Below are 27,897 nucleotides of genomic sequence, written 5' to 3'. Positions count from 1 at the left end.
TCCGGTGATGGTGGACCCACCAATTCGATGGTCTAGACCACTTACTGTACATGAACCGTGATATAATTGGTAGGAGCACTACTGTCATATGCGTACAATCTGGGCCAAGAGATGTCTCCGTGGGTATGGATAGGGCCATCTCTAGGTGGACCACGCATATGGATGACCAACAAACAGTTGGATGAGTTAGGTACTTTAAAAATGGCCCCACAAAATGCATTGTTCATCAATAATGAGAGCATGCCTTGGTCATAGACCACTGAATCCAATTGGGTCAGTCAGACCAATGGCACCCCGAGAAACGAACCAGTGCTCCCAAAGGGGACTCACTTCCTGGCTGTCCATTAGGTCCAAATTACCCCATAGGCCACCACGCAAAGAGCACAAAAGTCAGATGATCCTGTCCATTCAAATAACCACACATATTCCAAGCAATGGATGGATTGAACACAATAATCATCTGATCAAGATGATTCGTTGGAAGAACTATAAGCATTCCATGATGGAACCACTGCATGGCTAGTTCACATGGTCAGATTATCTTATCTTTCCAGACATAACGTTTTAATAGGATGATTGGTGTAGAGTTTTGGCATGGTCGCCCATGAAATATGGGCAGGAGTTGATGGGAAGCCACTGTTGACATGTTCCCTAGGCAAGTAGGAGAGGTGGGCAGTTTCTCAAACAAGATATTTGTGTGCACTTTGCAGACTAGGCATTTTCTCACAGTAGGTAGGTGCCCAGGTCTCACCCATAACATACAATAAATAAATAATAAGAGCCTGATCAGGCGGGGCGATTTCCCAGACTCGAGATCACTAAAACTGGATGAGAATCAAAAGTGAGAAAGCCATGTCTAATTTAAAGGTTAGAGAAAGACATGTATTTACTACAGAAGACCATGGGGAAGTAAAAATACACAAACTGTTGCGAACATGGTAAGTAACATCCAAACTCACTCGCCCAATAATCCCAACCTCGATACATTTGACTAGCAATTTGGGAGCTTTCTTGCTCTGCTAAATGGGTAAAAAACTGTGGTATTTACATTATTTTTCTTCGTGAACAAACCACATCATATAACTTTTTTCACCAAAAGAAGAAAAGAAAAAAAGAAGAAGAAGAGATGATAAACCTGAATTCGTGATTTTTTGTTCAATCTTGAGCAGCAGTATCTGTAGCTAGAGATACCTCATCTGGCTCAATTTGAGACAATTGTGCTGATGATGATATTTGGTCATCGGAAGTTGTACTGAGAGGACCTTGAGGGTGGCCAAAAAGAGTAGAGAATATCTGTCTATGACATTCATCACAAAAACAGTAGTAGGAGAAGTGCCCCTCACCAGGCACTGTATGTACCGTGGCTCCTGTTACAACTCGTCGTACAAAATCAATCATAGATGGTGGCACCACCCGATCATCCGTCCCCTGCTTTTCAGCATCAGACATTCATATAAACACATCATTATAAAGCAGTCTCTTTTCCTTTTTATTCATTCATCTTTAAACAGTAATAATAACTGCATGTCGAAGGAGAGCAATAATTATATGATCCTCAACTCAAGGATACGCACAAGTATCACAGGGGTTTTGGTTCATGCAAGTGGTGTTCAGTGATCAAAGTCCCCAGTGGATGCATCATCAAGCAAGTTGCCACCCAGATTGGAAGATATTTGCCATCTAATATCAGCCTCTTTTCAGTTGCATGTGTACAATTGCTGACATTCTTTGTTGACATCTATTTGCAATCCATCAATTGAAGGGCTAGGAATAGGATTGTCTTTAGAGAAGATCTTTGGAGCATGGTCCAACCAAAGCAGGGCCCATTGGACCAATGATTTGGATCATGAAACATGGGTCCCCACTACTACAATCTCAGAACGCGAGTTTACTGCATACCCCTGGGTCAAGGATCGTACAATTCCTCATAGAAAAAAGGGCCAACTATTAGATTGTTCAACTTCACGGACCAAATTGCAATAGAACCACAAAGTGGGTAAGTGTTGATGTTGGCTAAAATGGGAAACAAAAAAATAAAATAAAATAAAATTACCAAGTCCTTTTGCAATTTAGTACTACTACAAAGCATCCAATTCCTCTAGAAACGCCAAAGAATGCATATGATCTGATCACCAGAAAACAAGTTCCATAAAATCCAGGATGTTGTTGGCTAGCAAACTACTGAATGACAAAGTAGAACAATTTCTGTGAAGAGGTGGGGAGTTCTGTGAGTGTGAACTACTGTACAAGTTATGAACCAACCAACCAAAAGGCTTGATGCTTTTGTTAGAAAACAATAAACCTCCCTTACCACAACTAAAACAAATAGATAATAGGCCAAAATAAGAAAGGCAAAACAACAAAATCAGCTGGAATAAAACTTTGTAACTAAACAAGCTACTTTCAGTTTGGTATTTAGTTCCCTTGAAGGGTACAATGACTAGAAGGGCTTCAAAGAGGGAAGGAGGAAGACCTAAAAGGACTTGGATTGAAGTGGTGAGAATAGATATGAAAGCTTTGTTAACTTACCAAGGATGACATCTTAGACACGAGTGATTGCCAAAACAGGATTAGGAAAGTCAACCCAAATAAATAGGGCAATGCTATGATGATTATATTTCAATTCCCATGTAGATGGGAGCACATGCAATATTCCAATTTTCTATTGAAAGAAAAATGCATTCTATTTTTATCTTGCCAAGAAGTTAGTCAACATTTCATACATCCACACACACACGAATTTGTGTGCGCAAAAGGATTTCATCATCTTTCCCATGAATTTGTTTTTCTTAGGACTTTGATAGACTAACTTATATATATATATATATATATATATATATATATATATATATATATATATATATATATATATATATATATATATCGAGAGAGAGAGAGAGAGAGAGAGAGAGAGAGAGGAATGCTCACCTGTGCACCTGCACACTAGTTCTCATGAGAACTTTTTTAGAACTCATCTCAGTGCAAAATCTGAACCGTCCATGTGATGAAGCACCCCATGAAACCCCTAGGGCCCCACTTTCACCTTTATCCAAAACTTTGGTGGGCCATGGAAAAAGAGAGACAAATCAAGGGTGGAAACTATTTTCTTTTGCTTTGGCCAACCAAAGTTTTGGAACAGGGTGAAAGTTGGGCCCTGGGAGTTTCATGGGATGCTGCGTCACATGGACGGTTCGGATTTTGTGCTCATATAACGGAGATGAGTTCTGAAAAAGTTCTCACGAGAATTTGTGAGAACTTTTTGAGAACTCATCACACGTGATGTGAGCCCAAAATTTGAACGATCCATGTGATGCAACACCCCATGAAACCTCCAGGGCCCAACTTTTACCCTGATCCAAAACTTTGGTGGGCCATGGCAAAAGAAAACAGTTTCCTCCCTTGATTTGCATCTCTCTTTGCTATGGCCCACTAGAGTTTTGGATCAGGGTGAAAACTGGTTCATATATATATATATATATATATATATATATATAGGGAAAAAGTACTATGCGCTCGACCTCACGATAAGCTCCCGTGAGGTCGAGCTGTGTGGGCCCCACCGTGATGCGTGTCGACCATCAACACCGTGCATTTGATGGGTCCCCTTTAAATTATGGGATATCCCAAAAATCAGCCGTATATGGAACTCAAGTGGGCCATACCATCTAAAATCATGTGAAGACACCGTTAAAACATATAAAAGAACTTGGTGGGGCCCACCTGAAATTTGCATGCGTCTGAAACTTGGTCTGAACCCTCATCCAAGTGGGACACACATAATGGATGGGCTGGATTTGCAAACAACATCTCGGTGGGCCCAAAAAATGATTATGAATGTTTTAATGGTGCACGGCCCCTCTCCACTTCTGTATGTGGTGTGGCCCACACCTGTCACGGATTGACTTGATTTTTGAAACCTAGGCCCATGATGGAATGGTGCATCTGACTGATGGGGTAGATGTTCGAAACGCATCATGGTGGGGCCCACACAGCTCGACCTCATGGGACGGAATCGTGAGGTCGAGCGCATAGTACCTTTTCCCATATATATATATATATAGTCTATCAAAGTCCTAAGAAAAACAGACTCATGTGAAAGATAATGAAATCCTTTTGCACACTCACCTTCTCTTCTCTCTGCAATCAATTTACATTCCACTCACAGGTAGTGATCACAGAATTTCAAGTCTCAGCTCCCAGGCAAATTTTGTGTAGTCTCTTGCTGTAGGTCTCAGCAGGGGGTTCGGGGAATTATATCTTCTTGAGGATTTGGAAGGGTGGCGTTTCTTTAAAGGTGAAGGCGTTATGCCTAGTTAGCTGCTCTGCAAAAAATTATGACCTAGCCAACCTTCAGAGGGCATGTTTAAGCACTCCAAACAGGTCTATGTTATGCTATAAAGCTAAAGGATCTGTTAATCACATGCTTGTGCATTGTCTGGTGGCTGGGAAAGTTTGGACAGAGGTGATTGCGAGATTTGGGCTCATGTGGGTTCTTCTGGACTCTGTTTAATTTCAGTTCTTCCTGATCTATCTAGTCTTGGGGCCCAATAGGTTGCATGCTTTGGAATTACGATCTGTTTTGTACCCTATGGGTGCTTTGGAAGGAAAGAATGCAAGGGTGTTCGAGTCATCCTCCAAGGCCACCATTTCATGCATTTTCAGGCTGCATTTCCAATGTCAAGAGCAGAAGTTAACTTCAGAGCCATTCCTGTGCCTTGTTTGTCTTTGAACTAGGAGGTTCTCCATGGCAGAACAAAAGGGGCCTAAATTATGCTGTTAGATGGATGCCCCCCTCCAGCCACACAGAATAGTTTTAAATAATTTTTGATGGCAGCTCCTTCAGGAATTTGGGCTTGGCAGGTATTGGTGTAGTTAGATATCATAGGAGTGCTGATTTGATACCTGCCCCTTTGGTGTTGTTGATTCAAATGTGGCAGACGCAGGCAGTTTTCTTATCCCAGTTTAATCTATTCCTGCCATTGTTGAAGGTGATTCTTCGAATGCCATAGGCTGGCCATTTCCGGCATTTCCCCTCAGAAGATTGCCGACATGGTGGATGAGGCCAGGGGCATATGCAATGTGGATCAAGTAGTTCAAGCATATCAAAAGGGAAGCTAATACCAAGGCAGATCAGTATGCCAAAGAGGAAGTTATTAGACCTAGCCTCTTCATCTCATTTGTTGTCCCTTAGTTCTTCGCTTCCTTGTGTCTGCTTTTAGTCCTTTTCAGCCTGTGTCCAGTAAGGATTATTGTTGTGTTTCTTTGTGTCTGTTTTCAGTCTTTTTTGGCCTGTTGTTGTATTCTTGTTCTGTTTCTTTTAATAATATTTGCTGACCTTTCAAAAAAAAAAAAAAAGCATATTCATAAAATAAAATAAAATAAAAAATCATTGTGAAGTTAACTGTATCAAACAGTCTAAGAAATGCATACAGACCTGCCAAATGTGTATGGGACCAAGAAAGCCAGTCCAATCCCGTTCAACCAGGCTGTACACTGACTTGAGCCAAGGAAGGAGGCCTTTCCCCTGTCGCGTCTTCTGCACCTGAAGATGGGCTAGGCTGAAACCCCAGTGTGATACCTGTAATACAGCTTCTTCAACAAATGGTTTTGGGTTCCACTGCCGAACAGATTCCTCCACATCCTTCTCCAAAAATTCAATGAAAACTGGGTCCTCCATCAGAGCTCTATCCTGAGATAAAGCAAGTTACATTTAAAAGGGTGATCATAGTGAGAACCCGCAATTCTTTCTAGCAAGTCACCATGAACTACTTGCAAAAGAAGAAAATGAGTCTCACAAAAGAAGTCCACTGAGGACTTTGGCATCACTTTCTGACAATAAATGGCAGATAAATTGATAGAGCCCCATCTAGATTTACTAGACTGGGGTCACCTCAGGTATTGGTCACAATTTACAAAAGGCTACTAATGAAGGTGTGTTGTAAGTCGTAACAGTAATTGTGGGTGTCAAGGTACCCACCTTTACCTTTACATGTAATGGTTGTGGGGGGGGGGGCCTTAACGGCTAATACGCCCTCGCAACAGTTTATTTTTTATTTTTTAAAAGAAACAAAAGAAAAAAGAAAAATCCTACCAAAAATTCTCAGAAAAATATGAAAAAGTCAGAAATATTTAGAAGAATCCAAATATGTATTCTTTTGTGGTTTTGAACTTGTTTATAATGGTGTAACTGTTTACACTTTGATAAGAATGTTGTTTTGGCCTGTCTGATGATTTTTTTAGTGCAAGCATATGGAGACAAAAAAGTGATCCGAAATATGGACTAATAAACCCATCTGACTTTCTACGGGTCTAGATAAGTTCTATTAAATTAAATGGGACATTATTTATAGTGCTCTGCGGCAATCCAAGTATTTCTCACAGCCAAGGGAAAATTAAAATATTTGACCACAAAGAAACCTGATGAAGACTCCATTACTTATGACTAATGGATCTGGGAGAATGCCATAATAATGACCCAGTTATGGAATAGTATGGAACTCTCCATAAGTGTAAATATCATATTTCTGGTTATGGCAAAGGAATGTATTCATCCAATAAAAACATCTCTCACACTTATCAATTATATGAAGAAATACTCGAGCTCCACCAAAGAGGTAAATCGTTAAGTGAATACCATTCCAAACTCAAAAGGAACGTGAAGAGTTGAATGTATATTAGCCTCTGACTACCAACTTGTAGAAGCTACGTTAGCAACATGAAAAGTTCCATGTGGCCAAGTTCTTATTAGAGTTGACACGTTAATGTCAACCGGTTCATGCACAGATTTTGGGTAGCAAAGATGTGCCATCTATAAACAAGGAATATGCTCACCTCCAACGTGTATCTTTGGGCTCTACAAGTGAAACCAATGACAGCTTGGCTCTAGCATTGTTCGCTGGTTGAAGTCGTGGTGGTGGCCGTGGTGGATGAGGTGATTGTGGCAACATGGGAGGTAGCCGTGGAAGAGGTTATGGACCTAGGAAATGCATGCATTGTGAGCTCTTTAATCATTCTATTAAAAAATATTGGAACCTCCGTGGGAAGCCTAAGTGGGTTAATCAACCCTCCCATATTGGATAGAGCAGTGGGCTTCCTTTGGCTAACTCTAAATCTATGGAACCACGGCCACATATGATTGGTTAAAAAATTATTTTGGCTCAAGAAGAATATTCTAAGTTGTTGAGCAATCTTCAGAATCTGTCTATTGCTATTTACTTATGCAGTTACTTCCATCCTAGGACTACATTTGTGACCTCAAGTATGGCTTGCTTGGAATCCAAATCCCTAGCTCCATAGGTCATGGACTCTAGAGCATCCGACCACATGGCAAGTGAGCCCAGTGTGATTTCATCCATTGATAGCTCGTAAACATGTTCATCTGTCACCCTAGCAAATGGTACCTAATCTAAAGCATGTGACATGGGTACCATTCATACAAGTCCTCTTTCATAATCAACAGTTTTATTTGTTCCAAAATTTCTTTTAAGCCTTTTGTTTGATAGAAAACTTAATGAAACCCTTGATTGTTGTGTGACTTTCTATCCTTCACATTGTATCTTCCAGGACCTAAAGACCAAAAGGAAGATTGGTAGAGGACATGAACATGAGGGATTGTACCATCTTCATCGTGACATTGTGGGCGCAACAACACGAAAAGACATTTCATCTTATTGATAGCACTGCTGTCTCGATCATCCATCATTGAAGATTCTCAAGGGTGCAATTCATTCCTTATCATTAATATCATGTTCAAAATGTGATGTGGGTGAATTAAGTAAGCATGACATTGCTTGTTTTTCATCATATGAGAAGAAGCATCATTTAGTTCATTTCTATTTAGTTTATTCAGATGTTTGGGAGTCAGTTAAAACATCTAGCAGGTTCGGATTTAAAAATCATTGAGTTGGAGCTTTGATTTCGATATCCATTGGTTCTTCGTGTTCTCCATGTTTTTTTCAAAATTTTCCTTCGACCAGTTGTCAATTGAGACTAATTTCAAATTTTGAGTATAGGTGGTCTGATTTGGGAAATTTTGGAGAAAATTCAAAATTTCCCCAAATTTTCCCAAATTGCTTTCAATGTTGCACTCCAAACATGAAATCAAGCATCCATGAGGGCTGATCCACTAATCTGTCAAGTCTTTGTCAATTTTCAAAAAATAAAAATCATTTTTAATTAAAAATTATTAAAATATTAATATTTTTCAAATTTTCCTTTCAACGCGCTGTCAGTTGAGACTAACTTCGAAGTATTTAGGAGTGTTTGATGAAATAATCATCACATACACTCTAAATATTATGCATTCAATTTGAATATAATTGCATTCGTTCAGTCGAACAATGCATAGTTTAGGACCCTATACAAATGAAACCTATTATGTGCGCTTCTTTTTTGAGACGTTATGATTTAAAAGTGTGTACTACGGTCTTTTTTAACAATCCACGAAGTTTCATTGAAAAATTCAACTATTTTCCCAATTTTTCCCCAGGTTTCCTAGAAAGTGCGATAAATTACCCGATACTAACGATATATCCCGTATGACAAATGATACATATCTATATCCCAAGGATGCGATACATAATGCGATACCGTCTTTTTTAACAATCCACGAAGTTTCATTGAAAAATTCAACTATTTTCCCAATGTTTCCCCATGTTTCCCAGAAAGTGCGATAAATTACCCGATACTAACGATATATCCCGTATGACAAATGATACATCTATATCCCAAGGATGCGATACATAATGCGATACCGATATTTCGAACACTGCCCCCACCTTTTATATTTAAATAATAAAAGCAAATATGATGAAAATACCCCTAATATAATAAACTTAATGCCCAACATATCCCAAGATTGAAAGCATTAAGAAACAAGTGGACCGTAGGCCCATAACCAAAACCAAGAGGGCCATGGGCCAATACCCGACCATTAACAACTGCTTGTTTCAATTGCCCCCTAATTTTTTGTACGTGTATCTTTTGTCCATCAGTTAAGAGTCTAGCCATGACGAGTTTGATCCTCATGTAATTAAATGTATTTTTCTTTAATATTCTCTCAGATAAAGAAGTTGTCGCTATTATAGTCGTCACTTCGGAGACTCTATGTACAAATGTTATATTTTTTTTAGTCTACTCCGTTTCTCAAAAGACAAAAAATCTCTTTATACGAAAACTGTGCATATACCTATTGTAATTAACGAAGGCATCATCCAACCTCCATCCTCTACTACTGCCATTCCCATTGTGCTTCAGGTGAAGATCTACTCAAGACAAAAATGAACAGATGCTACAGTCAATCATGATATGTCGCTTACCATACCTTCTTCCAAGCCTTATGGTCTAATGAGTTCACAAGATTGATCTGATATTCTTATTCCTATAAGAAAGGTAAGCATGCATTTACCAGTCATCTATCTCTAAATACGTTTCTTTTCGTTGCTTATTTCCAAATTTCCTTAGCGCTCATTTGGGAGCTTGTAAATGGAAGAAAATGCAAAATGGAATTGGACGTAAATGAATTGGGAGTAAATGTCTTACTTAGTTGTGTTTGGATGGGAGTAAATGAAATATATTTGAAATCCAAATATTCGGTTTGGATGGGAGTAAATGGGTAGAATTGGAATGCAATGAAAATTTTCAATATATTCATAGGAACATACCCGATATCTCAAATGATCTTTAATATTCCAAATTAGTATACATATGTAATATTTAATAGAATGATTCCAATAAGTCCATTGAAATACATACTTTTGCCAAAAATGAGGAAATTTCGAGCCTTAGTTGGGCCACGAGCATAAGGATCACTTAAACAAGCAACGTGCCAACGTTTTTTTAACCATCAATTTAGATGGCCACCCTTTAGACAATTTTCGATCGTTCTTTTGGTGTGATTGTAGTGATGTAGCCGATAATTGTATTGTTTCGAAGTATCATCAGCATGCTACGGTATGGCGGATATGTGAGTAACAACACCTTTGTTTACTCATGCAACTCTCCAAGGGAGCTCAAAAAGGCGTTTTTTTTATAAAGCAACTGGAATTTATTAGGAACCAAAAAATAGGGAGACAGGGGGGACCGCTAAGATAGCAAAAGAGAAACAGAAAAGAAACTAGAGACCTAGAAAAAGAAAATTAAAGTCCTTAATACTAGAAACATTAGTTGCCCATTCAATTAACAAAGTTTTCGCCCTTGAAGTGATGAGATGAGCCGAGGATTGAATGTTGATGAAGCATCTATCATTCCTTTCCAACCAAACCACCCACCAAATTGCCAGGATTGCCATCTTCCGCACCTTGGATTTAACTTAACCAAACTTGAAGCCGTGCCAGTAAGCTAGGAGGGAGGAGGCAGAGGCTGCAATGCATCCAGAGACCCGGAATCTGGAGAAGGAATCCTCCCTGATCTGAGAAATGAAAGGGCAGTGGACAAGGAGATGGTCCACTGTTTCCTCACTGCCCATGCAACAGAGGCAAATGTTGACTAATTGCATCCCTCCTTTCTTTAAGTTGTTGATCGTAAGAATTCGATTTTGAGATACTAATCAGGCGAAACAAATGAACTTGGGCGGAGCGTCATATTTCCAAATAAAAGAGGAGGCGGAGGAGGTGTGATTGGGTTGACGGGATAGAACAGAGTACAGAGACCTAACCGAAAATCAAGAAGACTTGTCTCTAGTCCAAATGATTTTATCCGGAGCAGTCTGTATCGGGGTGACCCTGGAAAGCTGTTCGAGCAAAGCAGCATACTCTGTAATCTCAGTGTCATGGAGATTCTATGGCACCTAATATCCCACACGATGCCTGAATCAGAGCGACTATAGAAGCTGGCAATGACATCTTCCTTGTTAACAGCTACACGATAAACGGAAGGGAACCTGTCCTTGAGGGTTGAATCCTCCAACCAGCTCAAAAAGGCATTTCACCTCATTTACTTCGAAATTTTCTCTCAAAAAGAGGATTTCATTCACAGACCCAATCACTCTCATTGGATTTCATTTCCATGCATCTACTCCCACCCAAACACACCTCAAATGTCATTTACTTCCAATTCCCTCCATTTACTTCCATTTACTCCCATCCAAACATCCCATTAACTTTGCCCAGTCCTTGCTTTCTCACTTTGGTCCCAAGTCATATACGGAAACATTGTTGCATAAGGAGTGAAAGCAAGCTATGAAAGAAGAAATGAATGCACTAAATTAGAATGACACTTGGGATCTCACCACCCTTCCGGCCGGTAAACAGGAGGTTGATTGTAGATGGATCTACACAATCAAGTTTCATCTTGATGGAACGTTTGAACAGTTGAAGGCTTGCCTAGTTGCTAAAAGGTATTACTTACACACTTGGTGTGGATTATAGTAAAACATTTTCTCTTGTGGCCAAGTTGAACTCCATTCGAGATATATTGTCTGTAGTTATTAATCATGGTTGGTCCCTCTTTCAACTTAACGTCAAACATGCTTTCTTTCATGGTGCCTTCCTTTATATGGTGCAACCTCTAGGATTTGTTATTCAAGAGAGAGTCTAACAAAGTATGTAAACTATGTAAAGCAATTTGTGGGTTAAAACCGTCTCCACATGCATGGTTTGACAAGTTAATTGAAATATGGCTTCGTTAAAAATCATGTTGATCATTCCATTTTTGTACAGAAAGGTATCTCAAGGCTCATTATGCTTGTAGTATATGTGGATGATATTGTTGTTACTAGAAGCGACAATAAGGAGATTGAGGAACTAAAGAAGCATCTCCGACAACATTTTTTCATAAAAGACCTAGGTCATCTTCTATATTTGCTTGGTATAGAGATAGCCAAATACAAAAGGAGTTAATCTATCTCCATGGAAATGTGTTCTGAATTTACTCATAGACGGGTCTTCTTAGGACCAAGCCTGTTGACACTCCAATGGATCCCAATCAAAAGCTTGTAAGTGATCAAAGAGATACAGTGGAGAATCCTGGGAGGTACAGACGTATACTTAAATATTACTCAACTAGACATTTCCTATGCAATGAGCATGGTAAGGCAACTCATGAGTTCTCCAAAAGTACCTCACATAGAAGCAATTATTCGAAATTTGGATTGCCTCAATGGAGCACCAAATCAAAGAATTTAGATAAACAAAATGGTCAGTTTCAGATCACAGGATATTCAGATGCAGAAGTTCCCTAGCAGATAGATGATCGACTACTAGGTATCGTATGTTTGTGGGAGCAAATCCAGTCACATGGAAGAGCAAGAAGCAATGCAGTGTAGTGGCTTGATCGAGTGTCGAAGTAGAGTACAAAGCAATGGCTCATACCTACTGTGAATTGATGTAAATCAAGAAATTATTGCAAGAAATAGGATTTACAGTGCAACTACCTATAAAGTTATTTTGTAACAATCAGGCAGCTTTACACATTGCGAACAATTTGATTTCTCACGAAAGAACTAAACACATCGAAGTTGATTATCACTTCATATGTGAGAAAGTTTCCAACGTCAAATCTCTATTCCAAATGTTCGATCTCAGGATCAACTTGTTGATGTGTTCACCCAGGCTCTTCACTCTAGTCAAGCTACATATATTCTATGCTCCAACTTTTTTTTGGAAGGTATGCTCTAGCTTGAGGGTGTGTGTTAATGTATGTGATATGGGCCTACTCAGGCTCACTTAAATAGATTATTTTGTTCAGAGTAGCCTACAACATGGTGGGGATTTTTACTTTTGTTACATAAGGGTATTTTTATAATTATTGACTTTTAATCATATAATTTTTTATTATTTTTTTTTTATTATTATTTGGGGGGGGGGAAAGGGGGGGGTCGTCTTTTTGTTGTGGTTTGATCTCCTATTATTGATTTCTCATCTCTGTTCTCCATTCCAACCTGTGGAGTGTGCACTTTTGTTTCACTTGGGTTACTTAGTTCAATAAAGGTTTTATTTGATAATCAAACCCCTGCGTTGCACTAATCTGGTATTAGAGCCTCTTTCATGGTGGAAATCATTAGTTTGAAGAAAATCTTATTCGTTCCTACTTACAAATTTCATCTGGAGCACTTGGAAAGCCACAACTAAAGGAAAAGTTGGCAAATAGGGTTGATTAACCAAAATGACCCAATAACCCAGGCAATCCAAAACCTAACAAGAGACGACAGATCAAATGATGATTCAAATGGATGAATTCGAGCACTGAAGTATATTGGTGAACAGTGTCAACAATCAAGGAAAAATTTGAAATGGGATTAGTGTTAATGACATTCCAATCTAACAATGGGTGGCCCCGACAATGAAAAAGATAAAGAATCATTGGTAGACTCATAAAGAGTCTAATATTATAAAAGATGAGGATCTTTACTCAATGAGGGTAGGTAGTTGATTTTGAAAGAAATGACAAAACAAAAGGATAGGGGTCATCTAGATGCATGGAGCTATGGAAGGGAACTGGAGTTCCATTGAACTTACGGCTCCAACTTCATGGAAGTTGAGTTCCAATGACAACTCATTTCCTTATAACTCTCTAACCATATACATGATCAGACCTTCTCTATTACAAACAATATGGACTGTCCATTTTCCAAGCCATGATCAGGCCTTTTCCAATCAAAGACACATTTGAGAGAGATGAGCAACAAAGGTGGACCTCCCATGATTGAATAAGTTTTTGACGAGCCCCAATATGTTAATTATTTCTGTGGAGTACATGGATCTCCCATTGGACCTCGTGTGATGGAATAAGTTTATGACAAGCTCCAATATGTTAATTATCTCTGTAGAGTACACAGCTCACACCCAACATGATCGGGCCATTTCTAACAATCATTGTGGCCCAACCATTTCCCAAACCATTCATAGGAAGGTTAGGATGATATAGTCATAGTGATTTTAGAAAGGGATGGGAAACAAAGGTGGAACCTGCATGATAGACAACCCAAAATAATTACTAGTAGAATCAATATTGACCATTGCGTCTTCTAGCCATTGATTGCAGGGTTATGATCATCCGATCAATGTATTGAGAGAGACGTGCAATCAAAGGGGGTTCTACTTCCACATTATATGAAAAATGATAGGACCTTTTCTAGAATAATTAGTGTAGTTCATCTATTTTCCCAACTATTGGTTGGGTGGTGCGGACATATGATAAAAGTGGTTTTTAAGTGGGATGGGAAATCAAAGGTGGAATTCACATGATGGATGATCTGCAACAATGATCACACCTTTACTAGTATAATCAAATATGGATTGTCCATTTTCCTAGCAAATGATGTGATGGTTAAGATTATTTTTGGAGAGGGATGAGCAATCCAAGGAGATTCCACATGATGGACAGTCCAAAATGATTAGTGGACCAGCCAAAACTTCAGGACAAGGCATTTTTCACATTGAGAACCACCTGGTGCATGGCATGGATCTTGCACTTGTGTCCCACACTAACACCTGTGCTGTGTCACAATTCATCTCTTCCTTCTTTAGTATTCCAATAAGTTCAGGGTCCTTGCATCCACACATCAAACTCAAATTCCATGGACCTCAAGAACCAAATGGCATGACTAAAAGCTCTAGGAACTCTCCTTCCAAGAATTGGAAATTTGATGAAACTTGATATGTTCGTGGAGATCTAATTCCAAACAGCCAAATGACTCCATAGTACACCTGAGCCTTGTATCGAGTATGACAGTTTTATAGATAAAACAAAGACATGAGCTAAACCTATAATCATTAGAGTTGAAAATTTGTGGATGAGAAATATGAAGACGTCCAGATATTAGGTTTACAGATTATCCACATCATTTGCAGGACTAAAACAGCCAATATCAAGGCCATAAGCAACTTATTAGATCCATGTGGCTGCAAAAGCCTATTGCCACATTGGGAATCCACAAACTCAAGATGAGTTTGTTTAGCCTAGGGGATTAGTGCAGCATTGGATGGGCCCAACCAAAAAAATCCGTATGGGGTCTGGAAAGATATTAAGGGAGTTATTTTCACGTATTCTTATAAAAGAAATAAGAACTCATGTAGGATAATTTAAAGGTCAAGATTGAGTAGCTGACGGATGAAATAAGTAGTCTGCTTTGTTTTTTTCTTCTCTCTATTATTATTATCATTTGGAGTCTCATACTTAAAACATATGGAAAAAGGTTAAAAACAGAATGTCATGGACACAGACACCCTACCAAGTGAACAGGAAAATATATGGTGAGCAACATTCAATATCTCATATAGAGGTCTGCAACAGTTATGCTTATGTAGGTTCTAGCTAAAACTGTTAGAAAAATTTGTTATGTCTATTGCCCATAGTTTTTTTTTTTTTTTTTTTGTTTTTTATCCTCAAAGGAGACTTCTTTTTTCTTTTTCTTTTTTTAATCTTTTTTTTTTTTAATCTTTTTTTTTTTTTCCTTCCTTGGCTTATACAAATCATAGGATAACTAAGTTTGAAGCTAAACAAGGACCAGCATATGATGAGGCCAATCATCGATCCCAATCTTGTGTGCATCTTGACATTACCATACCTTGTGTCTACCATACCTTGAGTCCAATAAAAAAATTTAAGTGATATCAACTCTTACATACTATCTTATATACATATGGAAAAAGGTTAAAAACAGACTGTCGTGGACACAGACACCCTGCCAAGGGAACAGGAAAATATATGGTGAGCAACATTCAATATCTTATATAGAGGTCTGCAAAAGTTACAATTATGTAGGTTCTAGCTAAAACTGTTAGAAAATTTTGTGGTGTCACTTACATGATGCATCCCTTACTGAGAAAATATGTCTATTGCCCATACTTTTTTTTTTTTCCTTCCCTTGACTTATCAAATCATAGGATAACTGAGCTTGAAGCTAAACAAGGACCCGCATATGACGAGGCAAATCATCAACAGACAACTAAAGCAAATCATCCATCCCAATCCTGTGGGCATCTTGATATTACCATACCGTGTGTCTACGGTACCTTGAGTCCAAAAACGAAAAACAAAAAAAGCAATATCAACTCTTATATACTATTTTATTATTAGGTTATGGTAGCATACACCAGTAAAATAAGATTGGTTCTTCTGCAAAGAATCAATATATAAATAGACCCACCCTCTTTCCCAATGACAATGATAACCACCTATCAAGCTGACCATGATGTCCAGATAGGAAACTCCTGCGGTAGAAGAAAGAAAGAAAGGAAGGAAACCTCCGAGCTAGAAAGTACATCAGTTTCCTTCTTGGTGTCCACTTCTCCCATGTTCTCCCTCTCTCTTCCTTTGTCATGCTTGATTCGTATGGATTACACAGGGGAGCAAACATGGCTGCACCTGCACATATGGTTGTGGGTCATTCAAATGCAAAGAAAAGTATATTCGAATATAGGAATTTAGTGTCCTTGGGGCTCACCAACCTTCTTACATGACTGACAATCAGCTCACAACATTCCAAAAATTAGTGGAAATACATAGCTTTTCGATATCAAGCACTATAACGCCTCGACAAGAAACTTACTAATTTTCATTAACAAAATTTCTTTAAATTCACAAGTACCCAAAGTACCTACATTCGTATGTGAAAAGTCAAAAGACAAGCAGGCCTTATATTGGTTTTTGTATGGAGCCAATGTGCTGAAACTTGACAAGAAAAACAAGTTGCTTTCTTTTAGTGGCAACTATGTCCACGCAGTGAAACTGTGTTAATTCCAATTACTTTAGGTTGTGTTTGGTTGCACCAAATATCATTAAATTTTGTTAAATTTCATTATTAACCAGTCTAATTTGGTGCATAATATCATGAAATTGATGTAACCAAACACAAAATCTAGAAGTAGCATGTAGCGTACGCCTCACACTTCAGAGTGGAGAGCACAACACTACACGCTATTCGTTATTTAAAACACGGGGTTGATCCAACCATCATATGGGCCACCATGAAACAATGTAGGGTGATTGACCATTGTTTTCTATAGTGTGGCCCAAGATAGACCTAATTTTGTGGCATCCGATCATCACAACTGACCTCTTGTTGTGTTCTGTAGACCCATCAGTTAGTTGCATAACATTTAGTCATTTACATGTTTCACTGTCTATTTGCTACTAGTCATTTTTCACTAAACTGCAAAAAATATTTTATATTTGTTATATGTTATCCGTCAACTGTTGTGACTTGTGAATTTATGAATTTTCAGTAAATTAAAAGACATGTTTGAAGGGAAAAAGAGAGCGAGATTTCACTTAATTTAAAAATAAAAAATAAAAATAGAAGTTTCGTGTAGCTTACGCTACATGCCATTTTGGAACACTCTCCCCCCTTTTCTTTTGACTTAATAGTGCCACTTGGTGAGGGTCTCTATCACCTTAACCTGTAAGACTTCCATCCCCTAGCACTTTGTTGTCAGCCAGCATGTGAAGGGCACCTAGCATCTCCCCATTGCGATCCTCAAGCCCACTCTCCAGGTCCTCAAATCCATCATGCTCTCAAATCCTCAAACCCATCGACTCAAACTGATCCTGCACATTGATCACATCAACCTCCAAATGTGCGAGTCAATCCTCCATAGTTGCCACAAAGCCACAATACTTCTCCCACCTACACATGCTTGGACTACCCTCATTCACACGTAGTTGGCCATTGTTTGTCACCTTTGAAGACATGGCATATCTCTTAGCCTTCAATATGTCACGAGGACCACTCTCTAGTACCACTTATCACAGGCAAAACGCTTTCCCAAATGTAGACCGTGTCACATATACACCCCTTTGTGAATGAGTCATCCTATCACCCAAGTGCAGCCAAGCTACTTAAAAGACAAGGGAGCAAACAAGGAGAATGAAGAAGGCTTCTGTAACTCAAGATTTAAAGCTTACAACTTTCTGGCATTCGTTACAAATAACGATCCTCTTCTATATACCCAAGAACCTTCTAACACCCTACATCAATAGCTAGGAGGAAGCCATGTGGCAAACATTCAATGGCCAAGAACACTCTAGAAATTTTCTAGATGACTCTACTCAACCATCTCTATAGGATCCCCTAAAGAACTTAAGAAACTTCCAAAGATCTCCACACTATTCAACATACTTCTACCATTCTCTACAATTCCACACATTTTGCTACACCATGTGCATAGACTCTAGTGTACAGAAAGAGTCAAAATTGGCTAGCACATTTCGCTACACTATGTGCATAGACTCTAGTGTACAAAAAGAGTCAAAATTGGCTAGCACATTTCGCTACATTGTGCATGGACTCTAGTGCACAAAAAGGGTCAAAATTGGCTAAGTGACTGCAATAGCCTCTTGGATTTATCTGGTCCATGGCATTGGGATCCTCTATGAAGCTTGAGGGCCAGACCCAAGCTTGAAAATTAAGCTCATGCCTTGATTGGGGCAGGGCTCGGGCTATATCTAAAAGATCATATGCTCAGCTTGACCCCCAACCTATTTCCATAATACACATGTTTATTATCCTGTAGGGAGTAGAGCTGTACACGAACCAAGTTAGCTTGGTTAGCTCACTCGACTCGACTTGAAATAGCTCGAATCGACTTAGTTCGAAACTGAGTTTGAGCTGAGTCGAGCTGATTTTTTTAGCTCGAAAAAATTTCGAGCCGAGTTCGAGCTTGCCCAAGCTCAACTTGACTCGGATCGAACCAATTCGGTGACTCTGTTATTTTGATATTGATGTTGCTCAGCAAGTGTTTGATGAAATGATTCAACGATGTGTCGGCTGGTGGCGAGGAAGGTATGGATATGAAACAAATACCCTTGTATCTTGATTTTTTATGTTGCCTACTGAGTGTTTGATGAAATACTTGTAAACTGATGTTGCTGCTTTACATTCCGTGAGAAATTGAAGGTGCACTCCATATGTTTGAGAAAATGCCGCAAAGGCTCGATCTTGGCTCGAACTGGCCCGAGCTGCTGACTGAACTAAGCCGAGCTAGCCAGTCAGGCTCGAGGACCGAGCTGAGCTAAGTTCGAGTTGGGGTCAGCTAGTGGCCAAGCCAAGTCAAGCTGTGCCAAGCTCAACTCAGTTCAACTCATGTACACCTCCAGTAGGGAGGGACATTTTTGTAAATAACCTTATATACTTAGGCTTGAGAAATGTGACGCCCCGTCACTGTGGTCATATGTGGGCGGGCACATGTGGGCGGGCGCATGTGGGCGGGCCCCAAGATGGCTGGCAAGCTATTGTGTGGCTGGCAAGCTACTGTGCTAGCAGGCTACTGTGCACACAATGAAGGTGAAACTTTGTCTCACATCAGAAGTGTCGTCTGAAGTTGTGGTGGTTATATGTGGAGTTGCCACCCTATACTGTATGAGGCCTTTTGGGGGAGTTCCCTAAGAACAAAACCGTGCAAGCTATGCCCAGAGCAGACAATATTATACAGTGTGGGCATGGGCTATTACAAATGGTATCAGAGCCGAGGACGGCTCTGCCCTCGGTGGGGGATATTGTGACGCCCCGTCACTGTGGTCACATGTGGGTGGGCACACGTGGGCGAGTGCACATGTGGGCGACAAGATGGCTGGCAGGCTACTGTGCACACAGTGAAGGTAAAACTTTGTCCCACATCGGAAGTGTCGTCTGAAGTTGTGGTGGTTATATATGGAGTTGCCACCCTATACTGTATGAGGCTTTTTGGGGGAGTTCCCTAAGAACAAAACCGTGCGGGCTGTGCCTAGAGCGGACAATATCATACAATGTGGGTGTGGGCTGTTACAAGAAATTTTGCATGGGGTGGGCTTTGGCTCACCTTGAGATCTGTCATCTTGGGGCCGAGCTAGAGCATCAAGCTCGCTTAAGAATCGGGCTGGCCTCAAGAATAGTTTGGGCCGGTCCATTGAGAGTCCTACTTAGAGACTCCTATTGGCCCCAAGAAGACACCCCGCTCTAATGACCCTTCTTGCTACCTCATATTCATCACAGTAAAACATTCAACACATGTCAATGTATAAAGTTTTTGCAAGATCCAAGTCATTCAGTAAGTGGCCCCCCACATGTATGTGGTGTCATGACCCTAATTAGGACACTCATTGTTTCTCCACCATGATGTGGTTGTTTGGTCAATGAACACACATTGGCCTAAAATAAACCTTCTATGATAGAAAAACCATGTCAATTGCCAATTGTAGTTGCCAACGATTGACATTCAAAATGGCTAGAGATCCAATTGGAAGCCTGCTCTATTGATGCATTCGAGCAATTGGCCCATCAGATGGAGACTTCACGTCCACAAACAATTCATCCAAATGTATGCTACCACATGCAAGATCCAAATATAGACTTTTGTTGATGTGTCTCCATGATGAAGAGTTTTCAATCCCTTTTTGCTTCTACTACTCATTCTTCTTTGGGAGGGAGGGAGGGAGGGAGAGAGGTGGTGTGGTATATAAGAGGTTTTGGATGAGAGAGTGAGACTAGATATGGAGGAAGAGATATATGTGGATGCTTATTGTAAGTTGTGAGCAATGTTTTAAATAGCAAAGCTAGGTAGCATGTAGCGTGCACTACATAGAGCATGAAAATAACTTGAGTGGTGTATAGCATTCACAACATGCTACGCAGCGTGAATTACATGCTATTTTTCACCAAAACAGTAAACTTAGTTACATTTTCAATGATTTTGTTACATCTTATTTATTTTTCACTAAAATAAGTCAATCTTTTAATGATTTTAGTGAAATAATATAAGCAAGAATATTAAATCAGTTACATTGCTATTTTTTTCTTTATTTTTACTATTTGCCCAATCTTTCGTATTATTTTAATTACAAATCTAGAAGTGTATAGCTTGTGATACACGCTACGTAGCTTACACGCAGTTTTTAAATTATCGGCGATATTATCGAATTATCGTCGATAATTTCGGTATCGCTAGAGTTGCGACACCGAAACTCCCTTTTTTCATTTCTCTTCCTAATATTGCCGATTTTTCAGTGATTTTATCGATTTTTTGCGAAAAGTCCAGTTATCACTCAGTGTTCGCAATATCGGCCGATATATTGGCCGATAATGTCGGTATCGCAGTCCAACGATACGAAACACGTCGGAAGAAATATTCCGAAAAAATAGGAGAGAGAGAGAGAGAGAGAGAGAGAGAGAGAGAGAAACTTTCAATAGGGTGGATTTCCGCACCTGTAGAATAGATTACCCTGATTGGAAGCTGTATTTGGTGGGCCATTTGAATCGAAGCTCGCCATTCGTAGGTTACCGTAAAGAAAATCTCGATTCCCTTTTCTTCTTTCTTCTATTAGATTGTTAACGGAATTGATTTAGGAAGAAAATGAGAAAAAAAATTAAAAAATCCAGAGAAATCCGGAGATTAGGGGAAGAATCCAGGGTTTCAGGGTCTCTCGGATGAAAAATGGGTTCGGAGCCCTTTTCTATCGGGCGCGGATGTGCTACTGACGGGTTGAGTAGCGAACTCGCTACTGAAGTGACGTCACCAAGTTCTGTGGGTCCCACCATGATGTATGTTTTGTATCCACACCGTCCATCCATTTTGAGGGACCATTTTAGGTCATGAGCCAAAGAATGATTCAGATCCAAATCTCTAGTGGACCCCACCACAGAAAAAGTGGAGAGAGTGACGCTCACCATTAAAAATTTCTAATGGCCATAAAAGTTTTAAATGAAGCTGATATTTGTGTTTTACATTATTTAATGTTTGTGTTAATTTATGAACAGATTAGATCTCAAATAAACATTACGGTGGACCTTAGGAAGGTTTCAATGGTGGGTGTAACTCACGCCACTGTTTTCCATGGTGGGGTCCATTATAGTTTTGGATCGGCCTAATTCTTTTGATCATGCCGTAAAATGTTCTCTCCAAATGGATGGACGGTGTGGATACAACACATACATCATGATAGGATCCACATAACTTGGTGACGTCACTTTAGTAGCGAGTCTCGCTACTCAACCTGTCATATAGCTACTCCGCGTCCTTTTTCATCGGGCACGGCTACAGGAGGCACGTCACACGTGGTGGGCCTGCAATCTGAACTGTTCATGTGATGTGGCATCCCATGAAACTCCCAGGAACCAAATTTTACCCTGATCTAAAACTCTGGTGGGCCATAACAAAGAATGATACAAATCAAGGGAGAAAATTGTTTTCTTTTATAATGGCCCACTGAAGTCTTAGATGAAAGCAAAAGTTGAACCATAGAAGTTTCATGGAGTGCTGCATCACTTAGACCGTTTAGATTTTGGACTCACATCACATTTGATGAGTTCTAAGTTCTCAGGTAACTCTGCTGCTGGGAAAATCTGCATTGGCACGGATTAGGAGCCTAGAGATGGATGGTCTGTCAGGGCTCTGGAAGGCCCACAATGATATATTTGTTTTATCTAAACCGTCCATCCATTTTGATATGTTATTCTAGGGAATGAGCCCAAAATGTAGCCAGATATGAGGCTCAAGTGATCCACACCACAGGAAGTTGTGGTGAGAATGATATCCACCGTTGAAGCTTTCCTGGTGCCCATCATGATGTTTATTTTCCATCCAATTTGTTATAAGGTCTAATAGACCTAGATGAAGGGAAAACATAAATATTTGCTTGCTCCGAAACTTATGTAGCCCCTGTAATTTTTTAAATGGTTGTCATTCAATGATCACTTTTTCATGTGGTGTGGTCCACCTACGATTTGGATTCATTTCATTTTTTGGCCCATACCATAAAATGATTTGTCAAAATGAGTTAACGGTGTAGATACCAAATCATTTTAGCTTATTATTCAAAAAATAAGTACATCCAATTATCAAGTGGACCATACCAAAGGAAAAAGTGGTGATTGACAATTAATGGGCCACGAAAGTTCTGGATCAATCATATATTTTTTTTTTTCTTTGAGTTCATTTACTTTTACGTGTCTTAATTAATGTATGCCAGCTGCATTTGTAATATATAAACTCATTTATGTTGCTATTAAAGTAATTTTTTATGGCATCGCATGCTTTTTGGGTCCCATTAAATGAAAACTTATTATGTAATGTATTCTTTTTGCAATTTTTTATTCCTAAATATGTAAATATGTGTATTTAGCCATGTCTTGAAGTTTCACTAAAAAATTCCATCATTTTCCCCAAGTTTCCCCCCTTTTCCCTGCATTTCTGGTTATCAGCGAAATTATCGGCGATAACGATATTATATCTTTATCTCTAGCCAGCGAAACTTGTAGCGATACCGACAACTCGAACACTGCTTACACGTCACACTTAAGAGGGTCAAATGCCACAATACATGCTATTCCCTATTTATAGCACTGGCTGTGAATTATGTAATTGTGGAGGTTTTATACAGTGTTCAAAATATCACTATCGTGTTACGTATCACATCCTTGGGATACAGATACGTATTAGTTATCACACAGGATATATCATTTGTATTGGGTAATTTATTGTACTTTTTCGGAAACATGGGGAAGCATTGGGAAAATGGTTAAAATTTTCAATGAAACTTCAAGGATTGTTAAAAAAGACTTTAATACACATTTTTAAATCATAACCTCTCAAAAAAGAAGAACGCATAATAGGTTTCCTTTGTATAAGGTCTTAAGCTATGTGCTGCCTGACTGAATAATGTAACTAAATTGAATTGAATACATAACATTTAGAGTGTTTATGATGATCATTTCATCAAACACTCCTAAATACTTCAAAATTAGTCTCAATTAACAACTGGTTGAAGGAAAATTTCAAGAAAAAAAATATTTTAACAATTTTTAATTAAAAATGTTTTTTACTTTTCAAAAATTGACAAGGACTTAACAAATCAGTAGATCAGCCCCCATAGATGCTTGATTTCATGTTTGGAGTACAACATTGCAAGCAATTTAGGAGAAATTTGGAAAATTTTTGAATTTTCCCAATTTTCCTCAAATCGGACCACCTTCACTCAAAATTTCGAAATTAGAGTGTATGTGATTATCAATTCATCAAATACTCCTAAATACTTCAAAATTAGTCTCAATTGACAGCTGGTTAAAGGAAAATTTTGAAAAAAAATAAAATAAAAATGGAGAACATGAAGAACCAATGGATATCGAAATCAAAGCTCCAACTCCATGATTTTTCATGCAAAACAAGAAGAACTAATGGATTTATAACCATTTGACACTACTTTGACATAATTTCAACAAAAAAAAAAAAAAAAAGTGATCAGAAATTGAAAATGCTCAACGAATCGAACATGTGGGATATATTGGCACTACCTATGCATTTTGTATCACACAGATGGGATACAAGATATATCGTGGGTGATATCGTTGATACTTAAAACATTGGTTTTATCTATGAGTGTGAAAGAGAGAACATAAGGGGTTATGATGTGTGTGTGTGTGTGTGTGTGTGTGTGTGGGCAAAAGGGTGGAACATTCTTAAAATAAAAGCTTTAGAGAAGAGGGCGGCCACGCATGCACCCCAATGAGAGTGTTCCCTAGTTTTCTCTTATTTATGATTACAGTGACCACTAAACATATACTTTGGTCATTTCATAATAGTTTATTTCAAGAATTTGAATAGATAAATCAATTCCAGCAGAAACGACAATACCTTCCAGCAAATTTGTAACGAACAATGATGCCTCGAAAATAAGGCTGATCGGACCAAGCAAGGCTGATTTTCAAATCCACTAAAGAATGGGAGGCATAATGAGTATGTGATTACTATAAAAGAGTACCATACCGGCAAGTCTATCAGGAATGTATCTGAGGGCAGCCCATGCATGCATGGCTCCAGCAGAGTAACCCACCACCCAGAATTTCTCCTTCACACCAACAGCATTTGCTACATACGACATATCCAGTGCTGATGAATTAAGGTTCCTGTGGGGATGCGGGTCGCTCTCACCAAAACCAGGAAGATCATATGTAACAAAACGGACACCAAATTCTTCCAAGAGTGATGCTTTGATGCCTGGTATACCTGTTTAAAAGGACTCAAAACATTTCAGCAGAATGCACCACATATTTTAACACTGCAACTCAGAGATATAACTTCTATTGATGAATGCAACACACTATTTGTTTTACCTGCAAGTCGGGAGGAAAGAAAAGAATGTGGAGCAATCAAAGAGAATCTAGCCTTGTCAGAAGAAACACCTCGCTCCTGATATGCAATATGTCTTCCATCTGGGAGTTGGACACGGGTAGCACTTGGAGGACGTATGTACACTTTCTTTGGCAGTGGTGCCGAGTTCTGTTGTTCAGTATTTACATTCAACACTGCACACCTTTACTATTGTCAAAAACTATTAAACAGAGAAACAAAGACGTTGAAAGTAATACAACCAGTTAAATGATTGCCTATATGCAATGGTCAATTTAGAGTTCCTGAAGATATTGTCCTACAGATTACAATACACATCCAACTCCAGTGGGAGTAAGAAACAGAACCAGAATACTTTATATTCTTGCAGGGACCCATCTACGAACCATATTTCTGTTTGTTTTCAGGTAAAGCCCAAAGTTATTATGAGGATTACACATCATCGGAAGAACAAAGCAGTGGAAACCAAACAATATGATATGCATTTGGGACCATAAGAAACATCAAGACTGATATCTGCAAGATGTAGGGTTAGCTCTTAGCACCACTCTTCCCGAAGTACAGGTCCAGCATATTTTACAACTAGGGCATTGATGGTCAGAGCCCAGATTTTGAACTGGTTGAGACAGACCTATTAAACTTGATATTCCCTTGGCCTTGGCACAGCCAATGGTAATGCATTGTAATTTTACTCTACCCATTCAACAAGAGCATTTTAATTATGAGACATTCTTTGTTGCCTAGAGATATCTATGTAAATTGCATCATGTAAGTGGCATAGATAGCACTTCTTGGCTGAATGGTTAATTCAACCTGAACCACATCATGTTCCACAGCTTCATTCTGATACCCAAAACCATGAGGCTAAAGGTTGATCCTTCTTACCTATCATCACCATCAGACAGCGTGATGGTTGATATGCAGACACTAAGGAATTGTACACATGGCATACAAGCAACTCTAATAAAACCATATGAAATGTGGATCCTAATTTAGATGGATCATAAAACCAAAAGTGATACCGATTCGATTTTCTGATTGAAAGTTCGGTGGACATCTAATGGATGGTTGAAATGAGAATAGCAATGGTCTGAATTCAACGAACAAATGCCCCATTAATCGGATTTCAGGATTGGTCAATCTGATTTTGAGGGGCTAACTACCCACAGAAGATCCTGCAATTTGGATGGTTCAATTGGAGTTGGTGAATGCCACAAGTACAATTTCTGAGTGCCACGCTCTACCAGAGTATAAAATAATACCCAATAGTCCAAATTTATGTAAGTAATTTCTCCTTTGTCTTTTCTAAACCCAATACAAGGGGGTTAAAAACTTAAATTCTATAAGATTAAGCTCTCATTCCACAAATTGCTGAAAACATGTTATGGGTCTCAAAAGCAAGATATAGCCACTGGAAATAATCAAATGCCCCACAGCCATACAATATATTCTCTTATGCATGCTCAATATAAGACTATTGACAAAAAAACTTGAAGCTGGGGAAAAAAGGAAAGTGGAAGAGGGTGGATCAGAAACAAACAAATGCATGACCACTGTCCCAAAATGCCCTGCAAATGGTGAAAGGATCAAACAAAATGAAGAACCAAGAATAGCATGATGCACTTGGGTTTTAGTTTGAATAAGTAGTGTCCATGTCTCAGCGACCATTGGTTGATTCAGGCCCCACCATGGATACGCCACAGCCCAAACATCTCTCAATAGGGAAATCCTAAACTTTCATATTGTGGAATGTGAAAAAACAGCTAAAGAAGATAGAATGCAACCATGGTCCAAATTCAACAGAGATTTTTTATTTTTTTTTAAAGGAGATTGGCAGCTAGGATCATCAAATCTGGGAGAACTGAGATATGGTCCGTCCACACTGGGGACCAACATACCAATGATCCAGATCACTGAGCTATAGGCACCACTTGAACGCAAACTGAAATTGCAAGTTAGCTGATATAATATAATTCCTTGAAACAAGAAAAAAAAAAAAAAGTGCATTATCCATCTCATCAAACGAAGGAAAGAATTTTTATTTTTATTTAAAAAAAAAAAAAAAAACAACAACAACAACAACGACAACAACACAGAGAAATAAAAATGGATAAAGTGAAATCCAGCTATACCTAGAAACGCAAGGAATAAGACGGAAAGCACAACCGGCCAGGCATGCATAGGATCCCGATCTTCCGGCAAGTACTCATTCAAGAATCTCAACCGACTGGAGACCTTCACCCATGGCCCACCGAGCTTCCTCACCACATAGGAATCCTCCCTACCAAGGCTCTGCCGTATTATATCCCTACAACCTCTACCTAATTCCTGAAGCATTTCTCCCGTTCCCTTCAAGAATCCCTTCAGCTGATCCTTAAAACTCTCCGCCGCCTCTTCTCTATCCACCGCATCCGCATCACCGAAGGCTGCTTCCATCTCCACCGGCACAGGAACCCCGACGATCCCATCCCCCGTATACCGAATCCCCGCATCGTCTAGCAGGCTGGCCAGATCCTCCCTCCATGACCTGGATCCCACAGCTTCCGACATTTCTGCTGCTGCTACTTTCTTCGTGATCTTCAAGCGCCTTCTCTTTTCTACTTGCTGAGGGACCGTGAATGGACGGATGAGATCTCTCCAAAAGGTACCGGTTCTTAATAAATAAAAAGAGACTAAAAGAGAAAGGCATCTGTCATTTTTATTCCCGAGAGAGATTATGGATGCGGAAATCCCTGCCTATGGCTAAAAAGCGCTGAAGAAGACTTCAACCGTCATCAATGGCGTTTCTCGCTGGGACCCTCCTGTAGGGTCGGTGAAGAACTGCTCCTGAATCAGTTGTTACGGTTGATGAGCAGAGGTG

At 39.3% G+C, this 27,897-nt stretch overlaps 1 protein-coding gene across 2 annotated transcripts; it reads right to left on the bottom strand.

Annotated features, from left to right (window-relative positions):
• Nucleotides 1-829: 829 nt before the first annotated feature.
• Nucleotides 830-27,897, bottom strand: LOC131243366 (uncharacterized). 2 transcript variants are annotated; one of them, XR_009170036.1, is made up of 7 exons: nt 27,170-27,897; nt 25,022-25,213; nt 24,675-24,914; nt 16,088-16,305; nt 5,435-5,689; nt 4,903-5,335; nt 1,206-1,428 (listed from the first exon to the last, which is right to left on the bottom strand). XR_009170036.1 is itself a non-coding variant. In XM_058242685.1 (6 exons), the coding sequence occupies exons 1-6, from the start codon at nt 27,585-27,587 to the stop codon at nt 1,156-1,158; spliced, it is 1,596 nt and encodes a 531-aa protein (XP_058098668.1). In that variant the 5' UTR covers nt 27,588-27,896; the 3' UTR covers nt 830-1,155. The 2 variants fall into 2 exon arrangements, 1 of the variants encoding a protein (XP_058098668.1); XM_058242685.1 differs by lacking the exon at nt 4,903-5,335 and having other exon boundaries at nt 830-1,428; nt 27,170-27,896.

This window comes from Magnolia sinica, chromosome 4 (assembly GCF_029962835.1).
Source record: "Magnolia sinica isolate HGM2019 chromosome 4, MsV1, whole genome shotgun sequence".
Classification (NCBI taxonomy): domain Eukaryota; kingdom Viridiplantae; phylum Streptophyta; class Magnoliopsida; order Magnoliales; family Magnoliaceae; genus Magnolia; species Magnolia sinica.
Note: the sequence above shows the minus strand (reverse complement) of the source record. Positions and strands in the feature narration are given on the sequence as shown.